Below are 23121 nucleotides of genomic sequence, written 5' to 3'. Positions count from 1 at the left end.
GGCAAGGAAAACCACATATTCTTCCCACCCCTAATAATTAATTTCCCAACTTTCACTTCACTAGTCACCCTTCTTGCCTCAATTTTTGTCCTAATCAAATTAAGGGTGCAAACTAATTAATAACATGTTTTACAATCAATCATAAAATCAAAGAACATTTTACTACTAAATGGTAAAACATGAGCTACCACTCTGAATTACTCGACCCTAGTTCATATTTTTCAACAAACTCAAGTAAGATACTATTCAAATTCGATTCGAGTTAACTCAAACATTTTGATCTTCGGACCTCAATACCTTTAGACTTGTAATTGGAGGAAAAAGGGAAATTATTGCCAATTTCAAAATATTTAAAATACTTGATGGAAAAAAAGAGATTAATGGTAGACTAAAAAACACATGAGACAAATGTTTCTTGGCCCATTGACATCATTCCCCCTAATTTGTGGATTCATTGAGACTAGCTGTCCCACATAATTTGGATGGACAAGATTCACACACATATGTGGTTTTAAAAAAATTAGTGGATCCCCTGTATGTGTGGCTAAATTTGGGGCCTTGATTCTATCATGAGGGTAGTGTCCTACATGTAGGATGAAATCAATCCTAGAAAACGGAGAAACAACCTGTAAAATGGTTTATTTCATCCTACACATATAGGCATTGCTCCCATGATATGATGGATGACCAAGAGTTGTCCATGCATATATAGGAACCACTCTTTTTTTAAAATTGTATGTGTGACAATATCTTACCCATTGAAATAAAGTGAGGGTAGTGACCACATCTAAATTTATCAAGTGATTTCCATGATGGCCAAGAAAAATTAAAATGCAGTACTATAATTAATTCACAAGAAAGAGGGGAAATACATTGTAATACATCCATTTTTTTTTATTATAAATCCAATGAATCTAAATAGTATAACTAAATACGTTCTCGTTGTTCTTTATTCGTAGGGGTAGTCTATGGATGCAAGCAACTACTGTCCATTATACTTAATCCGGTTTAATTAATTCGTCTGACTGGTTCTCCGCTGCGTATGCTAATGATTTCGTGTGGGAATGGCTTTGTTCTGCTAATTCACGCTTCTTATTTATTTCTAAAGCTCACAAATTTCTCGGCCTAAAGCTGCTGCAGCAGAATCTACTATTTTCAGAAAGTGTGTGGGCGCAGGATAAGAGCATGCACTACCCTATTCACCATCAAAGAGAAAAAAAAATCACATAAACCAACTACAGTGAAGGTGTGAACAGAGAGTGAAAAGAGCGAGAGAGAGAGGAAAGGGTACAAAAGATCGGAACTTTTGGTTTTTTGGATTGAGAAAGGTCAATTTCTTTTGAGAAATACTCTAAAGAGAAAAGATGGGGAAAAAGAGGAAAACACTTGATAGTCCGACCATTCATGGCACGGTCCGCGTGCTTTGATGCAAGAAAACGGACCCCTCTATTTTATTTTTTGTTTTTGTTTTGTTTTGCTTTTTCTCGCTTTAGCTGATGAGGGGTTGTTTTTCATATAGTCGAAGAGGAAGAGGAAGCCCCACGTAGATTTTTCAGTGACTTTTTGCAGTGTGGCTTTGTTCTATGGTTTTGGATTTTTACGGCAGGCTTCTTTGATTGGTTCCTCTCATAGTACTAGATTCTCACTGAATATTTGTATCGGCTTTGGTCTTCGGCACCTTCAAGAAAATAATGACGGGTATTTCTTTAAGCCGATGCTCCTTGAAATGGATCGTCTCTCTTTTTGTCTAGGTATTGAAGAACATGTGAGTGAATGTTTTTTGGATGCAAAGCTTATATCTTTCCTGGAGTGTGACGATTTCTTGAAATTGGGATGTTTTTGGGATTAAGGCAGATGAAAAATAGAGCATAAATACATATACAAATATGGCTTCTGTCGAAGGAAAGTCCAAACCCGAAGGTTTGGTCAATGGCGGACATAATATTCTTGAAGGGATGAAATTCTTGAAAGAAATGCAGGATCATACTGGTCTGTTATACATTCCTTTGTTTTATAATGATATATCACATGCATTTATAGATTTGTTCTGCGGTATTTCTAGAAAATCTAAATCATTTTCTAAGATCTCTTCAAATTTGTGGTACTAGGTAGAATTCTCATTACTTTATCATGGTTCTTAATAGGGGTAAAGAAACCAATGAATTCTGAGTTGTGGCATGCTTGTGCTGGTCCGCTTGTTACCTTGCCTCAGGTTGGAAGCCTTGTGTACTATTTTCCACAAGGGCACAGTGAACAGGTGAGTATTTTTCTCATCTTAGCAAAACTGAAAATTGGAGTAGTTGAGCCCCGTATTGTTGTCATTATTCTGGACTAAGATGCTTGATAAGATCGAAAATTGCGGTAAAGTGAAACTTAGAGGAGGATGCAGAATTGGGATCGCATAATCTTTACTTGCTTCGTTAATGTCGAGAATAAAGTTGAACTAGGATTACTATAGTAATTCATTTTCATAAAAATAATTGTGTAGCTTACACGTACTTGATGCATGTTCTAATAAAAACTTGCAGTTTTAACTATTTTGCAATCATTTATGGAATTATTCAGCCATCACTTGCTCGGGGCCAGAAACTTTTGTACAAATGCCCTCTAGGAAACCTCATATTATTTTTTGGAGTCATAACTCATAATATATTAATATTCACAGCATTTAACTTTAATGATTTTCGTGTGTATGCTGATTTTTCGGACACGAGACAGTCATATGCAAATTCGACTGGTCAAGTTGTATAATAGGATTTTGGATCAGTGTGTGTTTTCTTCTCTGTTTTTTTTTTCAGGTTGCCGCATCCACGAATAGATCAGCAACAACACAAATACCAAGCTATCCAAACCTACCTTCTCATTTGTTGTGTCAAGTTCACAATGTTACACTCCATGTATGTCCTTCCAGCATTTTCGTATACGTAATTTTACTCAAAAAAGGGGGTTGTTTTGAAATAAACAAATCATTTTCTGTACTGGAATAGAAATATCCATCTAACTTTCTTTTGACAAATAGGCAGACAAAGACACAGATGAAATTTATGCCCAAATGAGCCTTCAGCCGGTGAATTCTGTAAGATATACACCATTGCAAACTAGTTTTAGTTGCCTTTTGTTTTGCGGTTTCATATTTTGCTTATTGTTTAGGAAAAGGACGTGTTTCCTATACCGGACTTTCGAGTAAAACCCAGTAAACATCCAGCTGAATTTTTCTGCAAGACATTGACGGCCAGTGATACTAGCACACATGGTGGCTTCTCAGTTCCTCGAAGAGCTGCAGAAAAGCTGTTTCCACAGCTGGTTCGGTTTTGGTTTTTTTGGTTATTTATTTCGTTTTATTCATATAATAAGACTTAATTTATATACTTTTAGTGCTTCTTTTCAGGATTACTCTGTGCAACCACCAACTCAAGAACTTGTTGTCCGAGATTTGCATGAAAACACATGGACTTTTCGACATATATACCGGGGTAAATAAACTGTTTCCTTTTTCATTGTTTCAGTTATTTCTGTTGAAATTTCCTGTTCTGTGTTTTTATTTCTTATTCAAGTCATAAATTTTACGCCAAACTAACCAGTGACTCAATGCCAGTTTTCAAATCTTACCTTGCTGCTTGTTTCATTATTTAGGACAGCCAAAGCGGCACCTTCTAACAACTGGTTGGAGCATGTTTGTTGGTGCAAAGAGGCTTAGAGCAGGCGATGCGGTTCTATTTATTAGGTAGTTTTTGTTGCTTCAGTTCATTTTAAAAAAAGTAAAGTAATGGTCAAGAATGCATATTTGGAATTCTATATTAAAATAAAGAATTTTTCAAAATTTGCTGTAATTTCACCGTGGTTGTGTTTAGAGATGAGAAGTCACAGCTATTACTCGGAGTGAGGCGTGCTAATCGTCAGCAAGCAGCTTTGCCATCTTCGGTTCTGTCTACTGATAGCATGCACATTGGAATCCTGGCTGCTGCTGCTCATGCTGCGGCTAACAGAACCCCATTCACAATCTTCTACAATCCAAGGTTTTTATTCCTTTACTTTTCAGATACACACATCACCTGATTGACTGAGCAGTTATGTCAGATTCCTGCCCAAAAAAAAACAAGTCTAAACATTGGTTGTTCTGCAATATTTAATCATTTTCTAGGGCATGCCCCTCAGAATTTGTCGTTCCACTGGCTAAATATCGAAAAGCATTGTTTGGCACACAACTCTCCATAGGTATGAGGTTTGGTATGATGTTTGAAACAGAAGATTCCAACAAACGAAGGTAACTTTAAAATTTTGTCAGGTTCGATTTGATGTCTCATATTCTGTTATCTGACATCTCTTTTGCTATTTACACAGATATATGGGAACCATTACTGGTATAAGCGATTTGGATCCTCTAAGATGGCAAAATTCCAAATGGCGCAGTCTGCAGGTATTTGTCACTTGTATGATGTGTAAGAACTAAGAAACTCAGATACCTCTAATTCTAGCAAAAATGTGACCCCGCTGGACCAATGTTTTGCTTTTTTTTGGTGACAGGTAGAGTGGGATGAGCCTGGGTGCTGTGACAGGCAAAGTAGAGTTAGCCCCTGGGAAATCGAGACTCCAGAAAGCCTCTTTATATTTCCATCTCTAACAGGCAACCTGAAGCGTCCTTTCCACTCTGCTTTCTTAGGTATTTTTCTATCATTTGAAATGGCTGCTGTTTCATGTCTTTGCCGTGTACTGAGCAGTTGGGCTTTTTTCTTATATCAGGGGCGCAAACAGAATGGGAAGGTTTAATAAATCGGCCTCTTTTCCACGGTCCACTTGGAGATCTTCCATGTCCCTCGGTATCAAGTCTATGGTCAGATCACTTCACAAAGATGCTAATAAAGGACACAGCACTCCAGGAATCCAAATCTTCGGTACAATCTGCAAATAAACCGGCTCCTCCACAGATTATTCCTCCAGACATGGAAAGTTATCCTGAACGATTAGTTGGCAGCCAAACAAATGTCATGAACTCGAATGTTTTACTGCCGTCAATCCTAGAGGCACCAGAAAAAGTTGTGCACCGAACTTCCATGGATACAGTAGGACCTTCACTGACTATAGATCAGCTTAGCCAGGTTCAGTCACAAGAGCAGTGCAATGATAACAAACATGATGTTCCAGTCATGAATCAGAGTAATGGGACGCAAACTAGTCCGGTGATCACACACTCTAGGTTGGACTCACAAATCTTTCAAACTCCGCAGAACGATCCATCCCGTGTACAGTCCATAAATCTTAATCCCTTGTTCCAGTACCCGAGTCAGGTTGAATTTAACACGTATTCTTCAATGTGTCCCTCCTCGCCTGCCATGTTTAGAAATCCGGGGTCTTCTTTTGTGTTCCAGAAATCCGGTCAGCCTTCTCCTTTACCAGAAACTATGATCAAAGTGCCGGCTTCAGCAGGTCAAGAATCGTGGGATTTTAATTTTAACAATGCGAAGTGCATGTCCCAAACCAATCTCCCTACCATGTTGTCTCATCAAGAAATGTCGACTCTTCAGTATAATTCATGTGGTTTGAAAGACTTATCATCAGATGAGAGCCAGAATCAGGGTGACATATATAGCTGCCTCAATCTTGGTGAGAATAACAATGGAAGTACAGTAATTGATCCTTCTGTTTCTAGCACGATCTTGGATGATTTTTGCGCATTGAAGAACACTGATTTCCAGCAGTCTGATTACCTAGTGGGAAACTTCTGCCCAAATCAGGATGTCCAATCCCAGATTACATCAGCTAGCCTAGCAGATTCTCAGACATTCTCTCTCCATGAATACGCAGATAACTCGGGAGGAGCATCTTCAAGCAATGTGGATTTTGAGGACAAAAATCTTTTGCAACATGGCTCATGGCAGCAAGTCACTCCACGATTCCGGACTTATACAAAGGTAACTGTTTTTGTTACTTGAACAAAAGAAATATGTTTAACACGGCATTTGATTACGCATACAAGAGTTTGACGTTATAATTATGTTGATGGATTGAAATTTTCAAATATATGATCCTATGCTGATGAGATGAGTTTTGACAGATACAAAAGGTCGGGTCTGTGGGAAGGTCGATCGATGTCTCTAGTTTCAAGACTTACGATGAGCTACGTTCGGAAATAGAACACATGTTTGGTCTCAAGGGCTTGCTCAATGACATGGGTTCTGGATGGAAACTGGTCTATGTGGATTTCGAAAACGATGTTCTACTTGTCGGAGATGATCCTTGGGAGTAAGTCCCATTAACCTATTCTCCTCAGTACTTACGTAATTAATCCCATCAAACAAGCTTGCTCATACAAACATTTCCACGTAAATCTGCTCTATCAGAGCAGACAAAAATTCTCGGAGACTAAATGCTATGTTGAATCGCGTAGGGAATTTGTGGGCTGTGTTAAATGCATCAGAATTCTATCACCATCGGAAGTTCAGCAGATGGGACAAGAGGGAATGCAGCTTTTAAACTCGGCTGGTGTACAGGCTATTAATGGCGCAGCATCTGAAAATGGATGCGGTAAAAATGGCCTCTAACTGATTTCCAGATAAACTCTTTTTTCCTATGGGTCATAGGATCAAAAGGCCTGCTTTCAATCTACATTTGCCCACGTCTTAACTTGCATCTTCATATCCAGTCCCACAAAGAGCATTGGCAAATTACAGTTGAAAGAACCTAAGCCAACCGTAAAATCTGTTATAGATATTTAGTTTTAGCATGTTTGCTACGATTTGATTGTTGTAATGTTCAAGATGAAAATCACATTTTTAGCCTATGACCGATCCAGAACTCGTATGATATATTAAAATTAGCACAAAATGTTCAAAAATAAAATCCGATGCCATTCATTTACTTGACGTTACAAAGAGATCTCGATCATGTTAGACAATTCACTTAGACGAATTCTATTGTACAAAACAAGAACCTGAGGAAACATCTATTGTATCATACTCTTGCAGGTTTCTGTAGAACAGTGGACAAGTAAATTTCTGGTTTTCTTGATCCATCAAATTTCTCTCCAACAACCCACTTCAACTTCTTATACCCAAACAGTTCGACCAGTCTACTCACAACCCTTCTCTTGTCATCATTTGAACAATAAAAGTTGTCTAACCAAACCAATCCACCTGCCCTCAACACACGATCAATATCAAACATCAAGAACTCCAGTTTCTCAGCTTGGCCCCCCATGTCCAGTCCATTGCCGATGTGAACCAAATCAAACACGTGATCATAAAATGGAAACCTATAGTCTAAGCTCAAATACAAAGGGAAAAGCCCCCTAGAGGCAATGAATTCATTAAATGGGGCATCAATATTCAAGGAGGCAGTGACCACAGTCACATTTTTCTCGGCCATTCTAGCAGCAAATGTCCCCGAACCACCACCAAGATCGAACCCAATCCTTACCCCATCTTTCGCCATCACCAGCACATCATCAATAAGGAAATCATTTTTGCTTCGAGCTTTAACATACCTTTGGGTTTCATAGCCCTCAACAATATCAAAACAACCAGCACAATCCCTGTTCAATTTCTTTTGGCTCAGACAAGCAAAGTTCTTGCATCCTAGACCGCTCCAACTACAAATCTTTTCACTAACATTTCTCCAAACAGAGGCTGGAAAGGGGTGTAATCCGAGCTTAGGAATTGTTTTAACGAAGCACCTTCTTCTCGGAAGAGGCTCACATCCCTGGAGAATCAGCTTCTGACCAAGGCTCCAATCATCAGGGCAAACACTATTAACTTTATAGCTCATGAATTGAGACAACAAACCCACGGATTTGTAACAAGAATGCCCCACAGATGCCACCATTTCGGTAATTCCAGTTCTTGAATCTTTACCCAAAGGTAGCTGGTGGTGGTTTAAGAAAACTTTAAGCTCCTCAGCAACATTGGATCTGGAAAGATCGATGCTTTCATACCCTAAGAGCTTTTTCTCCATCTGGGATAGCTTCTGCTGCGAAGATCCAATCTCTCTAAGGATTGCACTCACTTTTTCCGAGATCAAAGAGAGATTCTCGGGATTGTGGTAATTGTGCTGAAGGGTTGTGGGGTGGTAACTGAAAGAATAAAAAGCAAAAAGATTTGTGGCGATTACTGAAAAAAGCATCAACACATTTACTGCCGAGGAACAAAATGAACCTTTATTGAATCTTGCTGTTCCATCCCCGATAGCCAAAGAAACAGAACCCATATTTTGTTTCCTCTTGCAGCTATTTCGACCTTCGAAGGATCCAATAACCAAGCTCGCAATACAGTATGGGTGTCGTGTGGTTTGTGTGAGATTGCGGGAGAGCAGCAGAGAGTGAGAACAGTGGAGGAGAAATGGACCCTCGTCATTGCGTTGTCAAATCACATTTAAATTTTGATTTTTTTTTTTGTGCGTCCAATTTTAATATTTATTATTAAGTTTTCTCGCAATTCAGCCAGAAAATTTCTTTTATTATATATATTAATTAATAAATTGTCATCTAATTATATATTAATAAAATATCAACTTTCTAATACAAAATACATATTGTTCTGTCGATAGAGCGTTGATTACTAAGTAGAAAATGATAAGTTCAACTAGGGAATACCTAGTGTATTTTATTGAACTCTCATATCATTTTTTTAAATTTATTGTTTTAAAATTATAATTTTAGTTTCTCGTTATTTTTTATAATTACGAAATGACCCACCCAAATTTAAATAAGAAACAAATTAATTATAAATAAGATGGTATAAGTTTGCAAGGCATACCGTATATCACTAATTATATTATTATTATTATTATTATTATTATTATTATTATTATTATTATGATAATGTTCTTTGTGAAAAAAACAAAAAACAAAAACAAAAAATCAATATAGTAGGTGTCTTGTGAGACGGTCTCACGTATCTTTGTTCATGAGATAGAACAACTTTGTTCATATTCACAATAAAAATTAATACTTCTGACATTAAAAGTAATATTTTCTCATGAGTGATCTAAATAGAATATCTATCTCACAAAATTGACCAGTAAAATCGTCTCACAAAAATTTTGTGAAACTAATAATGGGATGCTTGATAATAAAAAAAAAATTTTAAGGACAGTTTAGATATAATAATAATAATTAAATAAAAGTCGGGGCATACAATTTTATTCTTAGCAGTCTTTTATCAAAACTTTCTCATCCGGTTATAAAACCTAAAGATTTATCCGCGAAAGATATCCGTTGAGAATTATACAATTTTTACATAAAAAGTAAATAAAGTCGCCAGCTTCTTAATCCATGATCTACGACTACTACTACTCATTTCATAGTTGTGTATATCTCACTCACTCAGTCACCCTTGAATCGAATTTGGGTCAGTAATTGTATAAAATATGCAATTAATTTCAGTACAAATCAGAGCCATCTTGCTCTCCGATTAATATAGGAATAGTGAGTCAGCTTGAAAACTTCAAAAAATGAGAGCAAGAAGAACAAATATGGCACTAAATTAGACCTGACCGACCAACTATAGCATAAATGAAACTCATCCAAAAACCAAAATTCATACGACAGATTGATGAAGTGAATGTTATCTTTTAATTAGTATTTCCCTTTTTGAAAATATCTCTCAAATTTTAATTTATGGTGATTCTATTATATATGTGTAATGTGAGCACCGTTGAGCTACATCCACATATTAGATATACTACTTGATGTTATCTCAACAATTTTCATATAGGTAGATGTTATCTTAACGATTTTCATATAGGTTCTCATAGTCGTGTCTCGGTTATATATATAATATTTTTTTATGTATAAACAATTTTTTCAATTGAATAAAATTATTGTCAATATTTACTCATCACTTTCGAGATTTTCCTACCATTATGTGTGAATCAATTATTAGTATTTTCAAATTATAATTTTTAGTATTTAATAACCACCTCTTTGTTGAAATTTGTAACTTTTTTAACAATATTTTTATTGGACTTGCAAATCATCGGAAGGAAGCGTCACATTTTCGGAATGTTTAGTGAAAATATCGGATATCGGATGAGTCAAAACTCAAGTTTTATTTTAGGCGTCGTTGGATTGATCATACTTTCTTGATTTTGATTATGATATGTCTGTTTGAGTTGTTCTCCTTCTTGATGTACCTCATCGGAAAAAATCAAGATCATAGCAGTTGACATTGAGTGAAGAAAAATCATGATGCTCGAACTCGGGTGGCATGATGTCATTTCCCTTACATTTCCAACCATACGACTTGATTTGGTTCCGTCTATTTGTATAAATATGAAATTGAAGTAATTATAAAAAAATTCAACAATTGAAAATAAATCAATAATTGAGATTTTATATTTTGATAATCAAGAAAAAATCGAGAATTAGAGATTAAGAAAAAAATAATGAGAAAAAAAAAATGAAAAGAGTGAGAGGTATTTATACGGGAAAATCAAACAAAAAATTTTCAAAAGTCGATCCGACAGATCGACCGTTGCACGATGACCACATCATCGTGATCAACAGCCACAAAATCATGAGCGTTGTTTTCAAAGTCAATAATAATATAAAATTATCAAACGATTGATCTATCGGGTCGACAAACGGTCACTAAATCGTGATCATTGATCTCCAACAGCCATTTGATCTATTGATCGTGGCCATTGATTTAAAATAAAATAAAAAAATAACCTACTCTTCGGGTCAAATCCATCCAACCCAACGGGTCGACACCGTAAATCATAACCAAACTATCTTAGGACGGTTCAAGTCACGGTTCTGGATCAAACTCGTTGACTCTGTTAACCGGTCCGTTGACCATGGGCCCGTTCAAACTCGATCCTTGGCCAGGTCTATGCTCATCCCACGATCTAAGATTTTTCTTTATATTTTATTCCGATTTTTTGAATTAAGTATAAAAATATTATTAATTTTCTTTTAAGAAAATAAGAGTAAAAATCTAAAATATGTTCTCAGATTTTCAATTCCTAAATTTCATGTTCAATTCATTGAAAAGTATTCTGAATTTTCTATTTGTTTGTTTTAAAAAAAATTAATTATTTTACATGTCAAAACTTTTATATTCAAAATCAAACTCACTCTACGGTTCATTTTCTTCCTTAGTTGTATCATCGAAAGTGTTTCAAATGATTTTTTTTATGACATAGGAACTCGTAATCACTATTTTTCATTATGCATCAAGTAAGCTTCTGGGCTAACGCAATAGCACACCAAATTGTTCAGATAAATCGTACTGAGCAAGATATGTGCAACATGCTCACTTGAAGAAAGAGGTATACTTCTATATATATATATATATATTGGCATTTTTTATATAGTTTATCACTTCTAAATAGAAAAACCATCATATCGAAAATGATAAAAAGTATTATGTTTAGACTCTTAGTTAAATATTTAACAACATAATTACATCATGTCAGATCTTAATCATCGCATAAGAGGGTAAATTAATATTATGATCTATTACTCCATAGACTGTCAAAAAGGGTATCTCCATCTTAGGAGGTCAAAAAAGGGTATCTCATCTTAATCTTTGGGGGAGGCATCAAAGTTTGAAGGAAGAAGAAGGTAGTCGAAAGAACCACAACTTGGATTAAAGGAAAATTGATCAACATGAATAAACGAATATACAAATTGATTCTCATTTCAAGAAGACAAAATGCCAGGGTGAAGATGGTCAAGGCATAGGTGTGTGAACCAGTAATCTATCTATGGATCTTCGCTCTCTTTGCACTTTGAACCTCTTGAATACCAATGACTTTCTGCTGGGCCGATGAACCATGCAGATAGGCACAGTTAACTCCATTCCTGCATCCCCTAGAACTATTGAAAAATATGCAGGGCTTCATCATCTTTTGCTTTGAGTCTCTTGATTTCGCTATATTTGATGGTTCTCGACTGATTCCCAATTGTACTTCGTTGGTTTGATGAGAATATCGAGGTAAAATCTCCCTTCTTTCTTCTCCATGTTGCTGAATGAGGCTCTTGTAGTAGTTGATGTCCTTTCCCTTGGGAACTTCGGGACTGGGCACTGGGGTAACATCAGGCACAGATGGCCGCAGATTCCTACTTGGAGGGTAAAGAGGTAAATTATTCGTAGACATCGAAGGGGTGATGAGTTCTGGACCCCTTCTATTCACAGCAATGCTGACTGGATTAAATAAATTTTTGGGAAGCGGCCTCAAATTGGGCATGCTGGTCGATGATACAGTATGAACTCCAATGGCTGGCATGGTCTGAACTTTGGAAGGTAGCGTATTAGTAATGTGGGATGATCGTGACATGTTCTGCGTGCTGGACAATGCAGCATGGTTAGTAATTAGTTGCTCAATCATTTTTGGGTCACTGAGAATCTTTATGAGCAGCTCCCGATCAATCAAGTTTCCTTGATAACTTTTTGACGTGATTAAACTCAATGCAACTTGAGCTGCTAATACTGTATCAGGCTCGACTCCTGTCGCTACTCTTTTATTATCTGCAGAGTCGGTGTTCCTCGCAATGGAGCCAAATGTTGTATCCGATGCGATGTCCTCATCTTCGACTGGTGTGATGGGGACCAAAGGGGTGTTTTGGTCATTAATAACCGAGTCATCGGCACCCGCTGAAACGGATGGGCTGCCCAAAGATAGAGGCTAAACGTTCAGTGAACTTATGAAGACAAGAATTGAAAATAGGAGTACGAAAGACCAACATGTAGCCAAATTACTCGATAAATAAAGTAGGAAATTAATAATTTATTGGAGTAAAATTGGTAAAGATGTAAAAATTACGTGTGATCGCTGCAAGGAACTTTAAATTGCTATCGTTACTAGGTTCTTTTCACAAAAATGACATTGCAAACATTTTCAGTTCATAAAATGATAGGCAGAAAGAAAAAAAGAAAGAACCCAAAAATAGAAGTGTATCGCACTTGGGAGGAATAGTTGATGAGCGTGGATATATGGCTTCCAGCATTGTCATCTCCCTTCGCTTCTGGGCTTCCATTTCTATGCTCTCTTCTCCAGCAACCACTCTCCATGAACTATTTACTTCGAACTGCAAAACAAATGAAGAAACGCAGAGTATACAAGTGACCTGAACTGGACGATGATGATAATAGTGATAATACCATCGTAGTAGACTCACGCTGGGAGGGCATCTCCATGTAATTAATGGTATTTGAGACAACTTAATCCTCCACAGCTTTGCAGGTTCGATTCCTTCAAAGCCTGGTGGTAAATTGTCATCAAGTCCCGTACCTCTTGACAGCAGTGGCCAAAATGCCTTTGCCTGGAGGTGGTTCTGTGTTCCCAATCCCACTAGTGCGGGAGATTCTTCTGGACAAAAAAGCCGTACCTGTTAAAGGGAACGTAATAGTTCATCATGTAGCAATTTAGGATCAACCTCAAATACGTAGACTGCAAGTCAACTACTGACCCGAGCACATGCATTATATGAACCTAGTGCCACTATTAATTACAACATCTGGGTAAAAGGGATGCAAATCTGTGAGCTACACAGGCTCGATGATATACAAACTTAACAATATCTACGACCAGATGGGACGTCCACCTCATATCAAAGAAGACTTTTGTTACCCAAGGAACTAATAAAAAATTCGTACGTTTAGAATTAAACTCTAATAAACTTCGTATCACTGAGTCACACTTTAAACTATCTTTAAACCCCTTCTCAATCTCTGAGTCCTTTTCCCACCCATCGATCAAAGTTGAATCCTTTATGAGCCACCACCTTTCGACTCCCTTTCATTTTCTTTGAGTCCCGTCTCTCCATAGGCGTCCTTACTGGGGAGTGTAGAGCACCCTAAAACAGCTTAGACAGAGAGGCAACTATCTTTCTCTAACTGCCCAAAATTTTAACATACCGTGTTAGGTCCTAATGTTTTGCTTTCAAACCCGGGGATTGAGGTGCAATCAGTGCAATTTCACAAACCCATGTACACGGTGATGCATTAATTGATCCATTTCTTTCACTTATAAACCACCAAGTTTGACAGGGGAAGCTAACCAAGACTTCACATTTCATACGCAACACAAGAAACAGGGGATACAACCACCCTTGCATCAATTTGTCTCAATTTGATACACCAAAATACAGATATCTCATGGCAAGGATTGACAGAGTGCATTGTGCGATCCAACCACCTTGAACCTCGTGTTCAAATCTTTGTTCATTTGTAGACGTTTAGACACCTTTAAATGGAACATTTTGATTTGAACAAGGAGTTTTAAACAACAAGAATATTAGGTGTAGATTGCATTTAAAATCTATTTGATTTGTTAATAAGAGTTTAAATTATGACTGGATGAATCAGAAATGTCCCTTAATCAAGATCACCAACTGGGTTTCAATCATCAATATATCAATATCATCCAGAGCACACAAATGGATTTGAAATTACTCACATTTATCTTTCAGATTCTTGCGCTAGCGAACTTTAACAACCTATTTAATTCATATATATTTCAAAGAATTGAGGCTGAACATTTATCCAGTTGCTTCCTGTCGCGTATTTTATAGAATGTCCCAACCGAATTAGATGGATGAATTATCCCCATTAATTAAATTGTCCAGTTCAGAAAACTCGAATCTTTTTCCCCATCCTAATTCACTACTTCATGATGAAGTTCATCCACTTAACAAAACGAAGAAATGAAGATTCTCGGTGAGATATACCTGATAAAGATTATCATCTGAAGCCCAAGTAACTCTTTTCGATTTCTGCGATCTTCTCATTTTTTACAATCAATTATGTTCGATTGGTTTCGCGAAGGATATAAATATATTTAAAAATTCAATCGATTTCTGCAAATAAATTCCCCAACATTGATTTGCAATCATTACCCGAACAAAAAAAGGAATTTATTGTTTACCATCATTGACTGCTGCGTGACGTAGAGAAATAACAAGAACACGGGAGGGAGGTCTGGTGGAGGAGCCCTAGATCCTTCTATTTCTTTAATTATTATTAGATTTCTTTAATTAGTTAATTAATTAATATATTTTTTTGAACATTTTATTTAATTAATATTTTTTTTTGAACATTTTAATTAATTAATATTCGAGTCTACTAGATATTAACCCAAAATTATTATTATTTCCTTCCAAATATATATAGATTTTATTTTTTATTTCAGATACATAATTCAATTTCAATATCTAGTAATATTTTTTCACTAGCATATCTCTATCAACTACGTCTTGAAAATGTGAAATCAATTTTAAAATAAATTAATAGAAATAAAATAAAAAGTTTATTTGTAAACTTTTTTTCAAATGATTTTCTCAAACTATACAAAAAAACAAATTGATATATTCTGAACGAGAGAATATTAATAATAAACATTTTACTGAAGAATGCAATTGAATCGGAAAATATGTGAACTTATTAATGTATTGTTTTTCCGTCACATTTGTTTTATTTGGGCGAATAAAATTACTTTTGAGGTTGAAACTTGAAATACCAATCATAATTTACAACTAAAAATAAATTTTATAGCACAAGAAATTTCTATTTTTGCCATATATTCTATAATAATTGACTTTAAACATAATTCAGTTCCTAATATTTTATCAGAAAATATCGAATGCATATATAAAACAATCACAAGACACAACTTCGCTTTCGAGCTAGACTAACATCAAACTCAGGATGGCATTTTGCTAAAACGGGGGGCTCAAAATTAAAATGAATCCAGAAATTAAAAATTAAATAAGAGTTCAATTAAGATGAGCAGTAATTAACACCTCAGAGGGAAAAAAATAAATCAATCATCATTCAACATTGGTAAAGCTCAGGTCTTTTTAGGTCTTCCTCTCTTCCCAGTTCCTTTTCCTCCACCAGATTTCTGGGCGCCTGTCGATTTTGATGGAGGACGCCCAGAACCACGGCCACTACCTTTCTTCCTTGGAGTAGATTTACCAGAATTTTTGCCTCGTCCTCTACCGGAGTATTTTCCATTCATTTCTTTGTCGCTGTCATCAGAATAGCTATTCTCCTCGTTCTCGCCCTCAGATTCTGAAGAATCTTTCCCCTTTTTTCGTTTTTTCAAGTTCTGAGAAGTTTTCACGGAACTTCTATTAGGAAGTTTTTCTGCGCTTGCAGGTTCAGGTATATTATTGGGATCTTCAAGGTCTGCACCATGGAAAATTTAGAAACAGAATAAAAATTTGACTAACCAGGTTGTGTTGAAACATGATGGTTGAGCTGCTGGGAGAAAAATGGTATCGCCCAAACAAGTTATACGTCGAAATACAACCAGTTGGCTTTGGAAACTGACTCTTGGTTCTTGAAAATAGACCCAATTCTCATTCGTCTTCCTACTTGTAAATAGTAGTGATTTTTTTTTTTAGGATCTTTACTGATTTTCAATCAACATCTTCCCGAAAGAAGGCGCACGACCACCCTCGCATGATGTTACGAAAACATACCTTCACCAGTAGCTTTGCCATCATAGATTTCAAGCTGTCAAGAGACACAAAGAAAATATAATATGGACTTTGAAATCTTACTATATCATAAAGGGAGAGGTTTTGATGCTGGCTTTTGATCTTTCAAGCCTTCACCAAATTTCATTTCCAATTATCACCCCTAACACAAAAACCCCAACCCCTAAAAAAACTAAATAAAATTTACAACAAAATAACAAACAAAAGTAAAACCTATTTCAACAAAAAATTGCTCGACATAAATATTCCTAACCCCTAAAAAACCAAGCAAACTACGAGATGAATCTACAATCAATCAAACGAAATAACAAATCCACAAAAAAAATATTATTTAAACAAATAAAAAAGCATTTACTTTATATAATATTCGTAAACCCTAAAAAAATAGACCCAAACAAATATGCAAACAAAAGAACTATATAAACAAACATTTATATACACAGAAGTATAGAGTATGTACAAGCAATGTATCCACCATAGACGCTAGACGCTAGTATAGATAACTTTTACTAACATGGCTAATGAAGGTTTTCAGTACCCCATGCAAACAAATATTTTTTGGGTAGGCATGTTTTTATGCGCATATGCATAAGTCGAGTGTCATAAAAAAAATTATTATATTTTTTCTATTTAGATTTTAGCATAATCTCCTCACCATAAAAATATTTGAAAATCTCACTTTCTTTTCTTTCTTGTTTAGAAAAACCTAGTTATGCTTTCATTATATTCATTGATATTTTCCACAATAGTTTCAAGGGACATAAAAACATGTGCACTCCAAATTGTTTGCAGGGGGATTTCAGCCCAATTTTAAAAAAACACAATAATTTTAGTTTATTTTTCACATGAACGTTGTAGCCCATATAGTATACAACACAAATGGTCTTTACATTGGTGAAACTCAATATTTCCAACCACGTAAGCTACCAACACTGTCCGATACAAAAGAATAAAGATGGTAAAGAAAAACGTTGACCATAAAGACATCTTGACATATTTGTTTGTTCCAAACCATGATGAATAGATAGATTGATGCATTCAACGCCTTATTGTGCCACAAACATACTGAAAATTCAGTGAAGAGGACTAGCCATATACCTTCTCAAAACGATCAGCAACATTGGTTCTATCAACAACCATTAATGAATGGGCAAATCCACAGGCAACACTACACCAAAAAACATGCCAAGTGTGACACAAAAAATGACAAAGAAAAGTTCCCATATTCACAAGACGATGCAAACCTGATAACATGCATGCCCTCGAGCAAGTCTACTTTTTTAGGAGCTGCAGAAGATCTGCAGAAACATTGGAAGAAAAAACAAATGCATTGAAATACAATTGACATGCATCATTTCAATATAAACATTTGTATTGTGGAGCACGAGCCTGCATATGTAGCATTCAAAAATTATTTAGTAAAACAAAATACTTTTGTCCAAGAGGTCCGTATCCCAATTCGCCAGATTGTGCATGGCCCCAGCTTATGCATGAAGAATCAGAACCAACAAAATGATGCATAGAGCCTGAATCCATACAGCGCAGATGCCAGCCACTGTAGAAGAACATCAATATTAATCGCTAAAACTAGATTACTTCATTTTTTGACAGAAAGAAAACCCTATGAGATATTAGAACATTGAGAAGATAGTATCATATCATTAAGGTAAGGAAGAGAGGATATTACAACAAAGGCCAAGGCAGTGGTTAGGGTTTTGAAGGCTACTTTTTATCTCCAATTTTTTTTGGATTGAGGGGCTCAATAGAGAAAGCAAAGAACACAGCATCTAAATTTGGAAAACAACATGAGGTGGTAAAAGAAGTGTCTGGTTCCTTCCAATGCAGTTACTTCTATATTTTGTCACAGCTCTTTTTAAATGCCAACATGTAGATTAATAGAATCAATACGAAGATATCACCAAAAACATATTTTCTAGTTTCCCGCAGAAGATACAAACACCGTACTTCACCAGACCTGATTGTAGATGAGTAAACAAAAGCATAGCTTCACATAAATGAAAACAAAATAGAACCTTAAATCCATCAAAGGCTTAGGGTACATCCAGTCATCTCCATTGTTCTTCAATTTTCCCCACATGTAAAGCTGTCCACCTCCTACAATGTCAATAATTGCAGCACTTTCAGAGTGTAAATTCACAAGAAATCATGTTCCCATGATTCAATCATATGACTAACTTGGTGCATAGACCTATAAGGAGTTGTTCAGCAGCCAGAGAGATTTGAAGAAAGAGAAAAATGAATCTCGAGTTTTGCAAATAATGTGCTTCCCCGCACACCTAGTTCACTTTGCCTATGAAACACTGAGAATGGAACTCAATTATTTCACACCCACACACAAATTAAGGACAACCAAGTATCACAATTGTATTTCAATGTTAACCAACAAAAAATGGATATAAATTACGTTTACGACACACACAAATCAAATGTTATACTCAAATGGACTCGAAAAAGCACACTGCAAAAAAAAAAAAAACACAGAACCACCAACCAGCTGTACATGCAGAATTGACAGAACCCGCAGAAACAATTGCATCAGGAGGCAAAACATTATGCCTTGTGAAAACGTCAACTCGCCGTGGAGACCATTCGTCCTTCTGTTCTCTATGTCCAAGCCTGTCTCCAGAATCGAATTGATTAAGCCCATAATAGTAGCAAAATTGAACAAAAGAAGATGAAATATGCGGTTATTTTTACCTTCCGTAACCACCAAAGCGCCACCTAATCATTCAAGAACAAAAGAAAATCAGATTAAATAAAATAAGCAGGCGTGACTGTCTCACACATATAATAAAATAACCTCATACAAGTTCCATGAAATGCAAAACTTACGTGTAAACATAACCACTCTTATCGACTGCCACTGAGGTCAAAGAAAAACGAGGAATCAGGAATGACTATTTCATAGTATCCATGATAAGCAAGTGACAGGAATACAATAAAATAGGTACGTTAGCAGGTAAACTAAATGTGTGAATACCAGTATGATTAGTTCCACAAGCAACTTTGACTATAGTCTCCCCTGCAAGAGACGCTACTGCCTTAGGGTGAGGTTGGGCTTCATAGGCAAGCCGCACAGAACTATCTTTGGTATTATACTGTCAATGAAAAAAATGTCTTCTAATTACTGAAATGCCCAAGGAAAAAGGAAAGATAATAACAATAGCTAGCAAATTAAAATTTTCCGGTTAAAACATTCTACGAGAAGAAAATCCCAAAATTATGAGCCAGATCTTGAATTAGAAAAACAACAAATAATCCAGTCATTCCAAAATGAAACAAGAGGCGTGAGCATCATTCAATCACAGTTTGGGTTTAAAATTTTATGCACGAGTCAAATTCATAACACAACAAAACAATACAATGCAATTCTCATATAATATGCATGCTATGTTGCACTTAAATCATGCATCTCAATGACAATATCGAGGAGGTGATCACATCCCATGCAAGGGCTTCTGAACACCTGACACAGAACCCACCATAGATAGACGATTTGAAGTCTAGGAGAACTGAAACTGACATTTTCTGGAAAAGAAATATTCTTTGCGTTAAATAAATCACTAGCTAAATGTGTACATAACCACTTACGAAAATTGTAAGACAGATAAATTTGATGGACAAAAAAAGATGAGAATGTCATTGCCTAAAAAAGTACAAAAAATAAGATTAGTTGCGCTTAGCCCGCACCTCATTGTCAGTACCATGCCCAAGCTGTCCATACTGAGGAAGACCAGCAGTTCTAGGAGAAATAGTAGATTAAAATTCAGTGTATTTTCAACAGATAAATAGAAAAGTAGTCACAATAAGAGAGTTGCACCAGTCCTTGGTTGGACCTTTTTACCTATAATCAACTAAAACAAATTTTAAAAAGTTATGAAGAAACTATTAAAAATACTGTTTAAATCAGGGACAGGTGAAAAGATCACATGAACAAATTGAGATAATATATGATTGGAAACAGAAGTGCGAGAAAAACACAATTGGGTGGCATATTAGCAATTGTGTACTGATTTATTTTGGGTGGTTGATTTGCAACATAAAAATGCGTTGAGTGAAGATCTGAAAAAAAATAAACTTGTGGACTTCAGAGCTGAGCCACATCCAAACATAGACTACATATTATTGAAGTCAGATTATAATGAGGTCCACAAACCATACAGAATAGAAGATCCTTCAATTGAAGTTAGCCACACAGTAAATTCACCACCACACACAGCTGCTTTGACTTCAGAAACTGTGCAACGAACTGGAGAAGATTCAACCTCTGCTTTAAAAGGAAAACAATAAACCAACCACCAAGTTTGTCACATAAACAGATAAACAAAGATATAAAACTAAACAATAAAATGATAAATATTTAAGTGTTAACACCGAATAAGTAGTCCAAATTAAAGGAGCCACTAGCAAAGCAATATTCTTCGAATAGAAACGATTACTTACTAGATAAAACTTTTATGATTTTATCTATGTTGAACTTCAATTCATGGACTTGTTTGCCCAAATAGTGAGCACAGAATGTAATATATTATTAAATTCAAGTATAAAAGATTAAACACGGAATTAAAATGGAAGAAGTGTTCAATCAAACTTCCTAGAAAGTAATATGGTTGTCAAGAACAACATGACAAGGACAATTCACCTGCAGAACGCCTGTTCGCATCATTTTATGGCAATCAATATGTTAAAGTGAACCTTCTGCACATAACTCATTGCTATGCTTTTGATGTCAATTTTGTGTAAATCCATTAATGAAAGGATTTGAACTAAATCAGGATGCAGGCACTTGAAAAAAACTTAGAAAATAAAAAATAAGCCATCAGTTAAATTAAAAGGTTGTTCAATTTCCTCAAATTTATTCCAATATAGATTATTTTAACTAAGAAAATCAACTACGCTGGGCCAATGGGCACTGACAGGCATTCGAAAATAAGTGACATAAAAAAGCAAAATGTTATAACAAAATATTTGAATATACATATTATTGTAATCAAGACAGTCAAATGAGCCATTTTCTACAAGGAGAAATCCCAATTTTGATAGCAGTTAGAGGTGAACATAATAATTGACATTTAAGAGTGAAGATACTCAGTAAACATATGCCTTTTGGAGACGGGCAGGGGAGTTCCAAATAGGAAAGTTCTTTATGAAAATTCACATTGTCTGAGTCTTTGTTGGGCTTAGAACAATATTACTTTATTGTGTCATATAAAGACTTTCAGGAAACAATATATGATTGACAACTTTGATGATGAGATCTGAGAGTGGAACCCACCATTTTTTGCAGAACCTGAACCAAGCTGCCCATGCTTGTTCAAACCGAAAGCAAAAGAGAGACCACCCTCAGTTACTACTACGGTGTGACTCCTACCGGCCCCTGACGTAACAATTTTATGCCTGAGAGGAAGAATGTGAAATTTAACATAGGGTAATAGTAAGCATAAAATGCACGCCTATTTAGCATAAATGAATGGTCCCTTATAATCAAATAACGTGCATTCTTTATAATATGCATGCTTCTGAAAAGTGGAATGTGAATGTAGAAAAAGAAAAGCAACAAACTTGGACAACGCAGAAACAATTGTCGGCCTATCTCGTTGAATCTTATCACCATGCCCAAGCTGCCCCTTCTGTGCATTATTAAAACAAAAATTACACAGAAGAATTATTCAAAACATATTAAAAATATAAATCCGTCTGAAAAAATAAAATAAAACTTAACACGCCTCGTTGCGTCCCCAGGTGTAACAGCGACCTTCAACATCCAATGCCACGCAATGACAAGACACTACATTTTGACAAAAATAATGAACTTTCAACACTCGTTTCTTACTAAAACATGAAAGCAGGAAACCAATACAAACAATTTCATATCTAATCCACCGCAAACAAGCACAAATAAATAAAAAAAAAAAGCCGAGATTTTTATCTCCATACCGCAACCAGATAAGACAACTCGAATGTCTACCCCCATAAGAGGCCTAAGCCTCGTTGGAGAAACCGAATTTTCCTCCGCCAAGCTTCTCCGCCGACCGATGGCATCCCAAGCTGTGGTTCCACAGAACAGCAGCTCCCCACCCTTCAACTCCTCTGCCTTATTCTCCTCCGCCATCTACACCAACTTCACTAAAAGACCAAAAATTGAAAAAATACCAGATAAAATAAAATCACTGATCGAAACCAAGGGTTACTAGAACACAAAAAAACCAATCACAAAACAGATAGATACGATCACCTGTGGCTTTAGTCTACGGAGCAGAAATAGGCGCCCAATGTTCAATACTCCGGGAGGGGCCAGGATCCCCACAGCAGAGCAGAGGCTGCTGTTCATTTTTAAAAAAGAAATTATTTTTTAAAAAATTTAATATTTTTTTATTTTAGTTACTTTAAAATCAAAATTATATTTTTTAAATTAAAATATGTGATTAATAATCCAATTTAAAGTTACAATTTATTTTGGATAACAAATATATATTGTGAAGGATAAAATGACGTTTCTCTTATTATTTTTTCAACATTTTTTTAAAAAATGTTAATAAAAATTTAATTTTTTTGTTACAAATATATGATTTCGAACAAACAAAAAAAACGACGGTACATGTAATTTTTTTTAATATTATAGTTATTTTTTAAAAAACTATTTTCTCTTTTTTTATCTT

At 35.7% G+C, this 23121-nt stretch overlaps 4 protein-coding genes across 7 annotated transcripts in view; 1 reads left to right on the top strand and 3 right to left on the bottom strand.

The window, feature by feature from the left end:
- The first annotated feature begins 967 nt into the window (after nucleotides 1-967).
- LOC140961261 (auxin response factor 5-like) lies at nucleotides 968-6758 on the top strand. The gene is made up of 14 exons (XM_073419672.1): nucleotides 968-1989; nucleotides 2145-2257; nucleotides 2799-2897; nucleotides 3020-3076; nucleotides 3151-3303; nucleotides 3389-3473; nucleotides 3634-3724; nucleotides 3852-4016; nucleotides 4142-4264; nucleotides 4342-4417; nucleotides 4525-4660; nucleotides 4741-5909; nucleotides 6053-6240; nucleotides 6386-6758. Exons 1-14 carry the CDS (start codon nucleotides 1887-1889, stop codon nucleotides 6537-6539), a joined length of 2712 nt encoding a protein of 903 aa, XP_073275773.1. The 5' UTR covers nucleotides 968-1886; the 3' UTR covers nucleotides 6540-6758.
- A 66-nt stretch (nucleotides 6759-6824) lies between these two features.
- On the bottom strand, nucleotides 6825-8366 carry LOC140961263 (probable methyltransferase At1g29790). Its single transcript, XM_073419673.1, has one exon. The coding sequence runs from the start codon at nucleotides 8197-8199 to the stop codon at nucleotides 6949-6951; it is 1251 nt and encodes a 416-aa protein (XP_073275774.1). The 5' UTR covers nucleotides 8200-8366; the 3' UTR covers nucleotides 6825-6948.
- A 3195-nt stretch (nucleotides 8367-11561) lies between these two features.
- On the bottom strand, nucleotides 11562-14932 carry LOC140961927 (zinc finger CCCH domain-containing protein 6-like). 2 transcript variants are annotated; one of them, XM_073420715.1, is made up of 4 exons: nucleotides 14866-14932; nucleotides 13118-13327; nucleotides 12903-13027; nucleotides 11562-12607 (listed from the first exon to the last, which is right to left on the bottom strand). In XM_073420715.1, exons 1-4 carry the CDS (start codon nucleotides 14869-14871, stop codon nucleotides 11698-11700), a joined length of 1251 nt encoding a protein of 416 aa, XP_073276816.1. In that variant the 5' UTR covers nucleotides 14872-14932; the 3' UTR covers nucleotides 11562-11697. The 2 variants fall into 2 exon arrangements, with proteins under 2 accessions (XP_073276816.1, XP_073276815.1); XM_073420714.1 differs by having other exon boundaries at nucleotides 14669-14926.
- Nucleotides 14933-15587: 655 nt separating this feature from the next.
- The window catches only part of LOC140961274 (uncharacterized), a 9337-nt gene continuing 1803 nt past the window's right edge, over nucleotides 15588-23121 (bottom strand). The window contains exons 2-18 of one of the 3 annotated variants that reach the window (XM_073419691.1): nucleotides 22698-22747; nucleotides 22400-22588; nucleotides 22189-22250; nucleotides 22025-22092; nucleotides 21738-21859; nucleotides 20624-20729; nucleotides 20153-20204; nucleotides 19443-19560; nucleotides 19295-19325; nucleotides 19160-19183; nucleotides 18954-19078; nucleotides 18475-18556; nucleotides 17874-17996; nucleotides 17686-17739; nucleotides 17540-17609; nucleotides 16424-16457; nucleotides 15588-16127 (exon numbers count right to left, since the gene is read on the bottom strand). In XM_073419691.1, coding sequence (XP_073275792.1) covers nucleotides 15787-16127; nucleotides 16424-16457; nucleotides 17540-17609; nucleotides 17686-17739; nucleotides 17874-17996; nucleotides 18475-18556; nucleotides 18954-19078; nucleotides 19160-19183; nucleotides 19295-19325; nucleotides 19443-19560; nucleotides 20153-20204; nucleotides 20624-20729; nucleotides 21738-21859; nucleotides 22025-22092; nucleotides 22189-22250; nucleotides 22400-22574 — 1587 coding nt within the window. In that variant the 5' untranslated portion in view covers nucleotides 22575-22588; nucleotides 22698-22747 and the 3' untranslated portion in view covers nucleotides 15588-15786. Of the gene's footprint in view, nucleotides 16128-16423; nucleotides 16458-17539; nucleotides 17610-17685; nucleotides 17740-17873; nucleotides 17997-18474; nucleotides 18557-18953; nucleotides 19079-19159; nucleotides 19184-19294; nucleotides 19326-19442; nucleotides 19561-20152; nucleotides 20205-20623; nucleotides 20730-21737; nucleotides 21860-22024; nucleotides 22093-22184; nucleotides 22251-22399; nucleotides 22591-22697; nucleotides 22748-23121 lie in introns of those variants that run through there. The other 2 variants (XM_073419692.1, XM_073419693.1) reach the window with 2 other exon arrangements.

The sequence above is a fragment of the Primulina huaijiensis genome, chromosome 16 (assembly GCF_012295235.1).
Source record: "Primulina huaijiensis isolate GDHJ02 chromosome 16, ASM1229523v2, whole genome shotgun sequence".
In the NCBI taxonomy this organism is placed as follows: domain Eukaryota; kingdom Viridiplantae; phylum Streptophyta; class Magnoliopsida; order Lamiales; family Gesneriaceae; genus Primulina; species Primulina huaijiensis.
Note: the sequence above shows the minus strand (reverse complement) of the source record. Positions and strands in the feature narration are given on the sequence as shown.

Excerpts from the sequence above, each read along its gene's own strand:
- LOC140961261 (XM_073419672.1), top strand. The coding sequence starts at position 1,887 with ATGGCTTCTGTCGAAGGAAAGTCCAAACCCGAAGGTTTGGTCAATGGC. Across the intron at positions 3,077-3,150 it reads GCCTTCAGCCGGTGAATTCT|GAAAAGGACGTGTTTCCTAT; the intron begins GTAAGATATACA and ends CTTATTGTTTAG. Across the intron at positions 4,017-4,141 it reads ACAATCTTCTACAATCCAAG|GGCATGCCCCTCAGAATTTG; the intron begins GTTTTTATTCCT and ends ATCATTTTCTAG.
- LOC140961263 (XM_073419673.1), bottom strand. The coding sequence starts at position 8,199 with ATGGGTTCTGTTTCTTTGGCTATCGGGGATGGAACAGCAAGATTCAAT.
- LOC140961927 (XM_073420714.1), bottom strand. The coding sequence starts at position 14,728 with ATGAGAAGATCGCAGAAATCGAAAAGAGTTACTTGGGCTTCAGATGAT. Across the intron at positions 13,028-13,117 it reads CATGGAGATGCCCTCCCAGC|TTCGAAGTAAATAGTTCATG; the intron begins GTGAGTCTACTA and ends TTTGTTTTGCAG. Across the intron at positions 12,608-12,902 it reads TCATCAACTATTCCTCCCAA|CCCATCCGTTTCAGCGGGTG; the intron begins GTGCGATACACT and ends ATCTTTGGGCAG.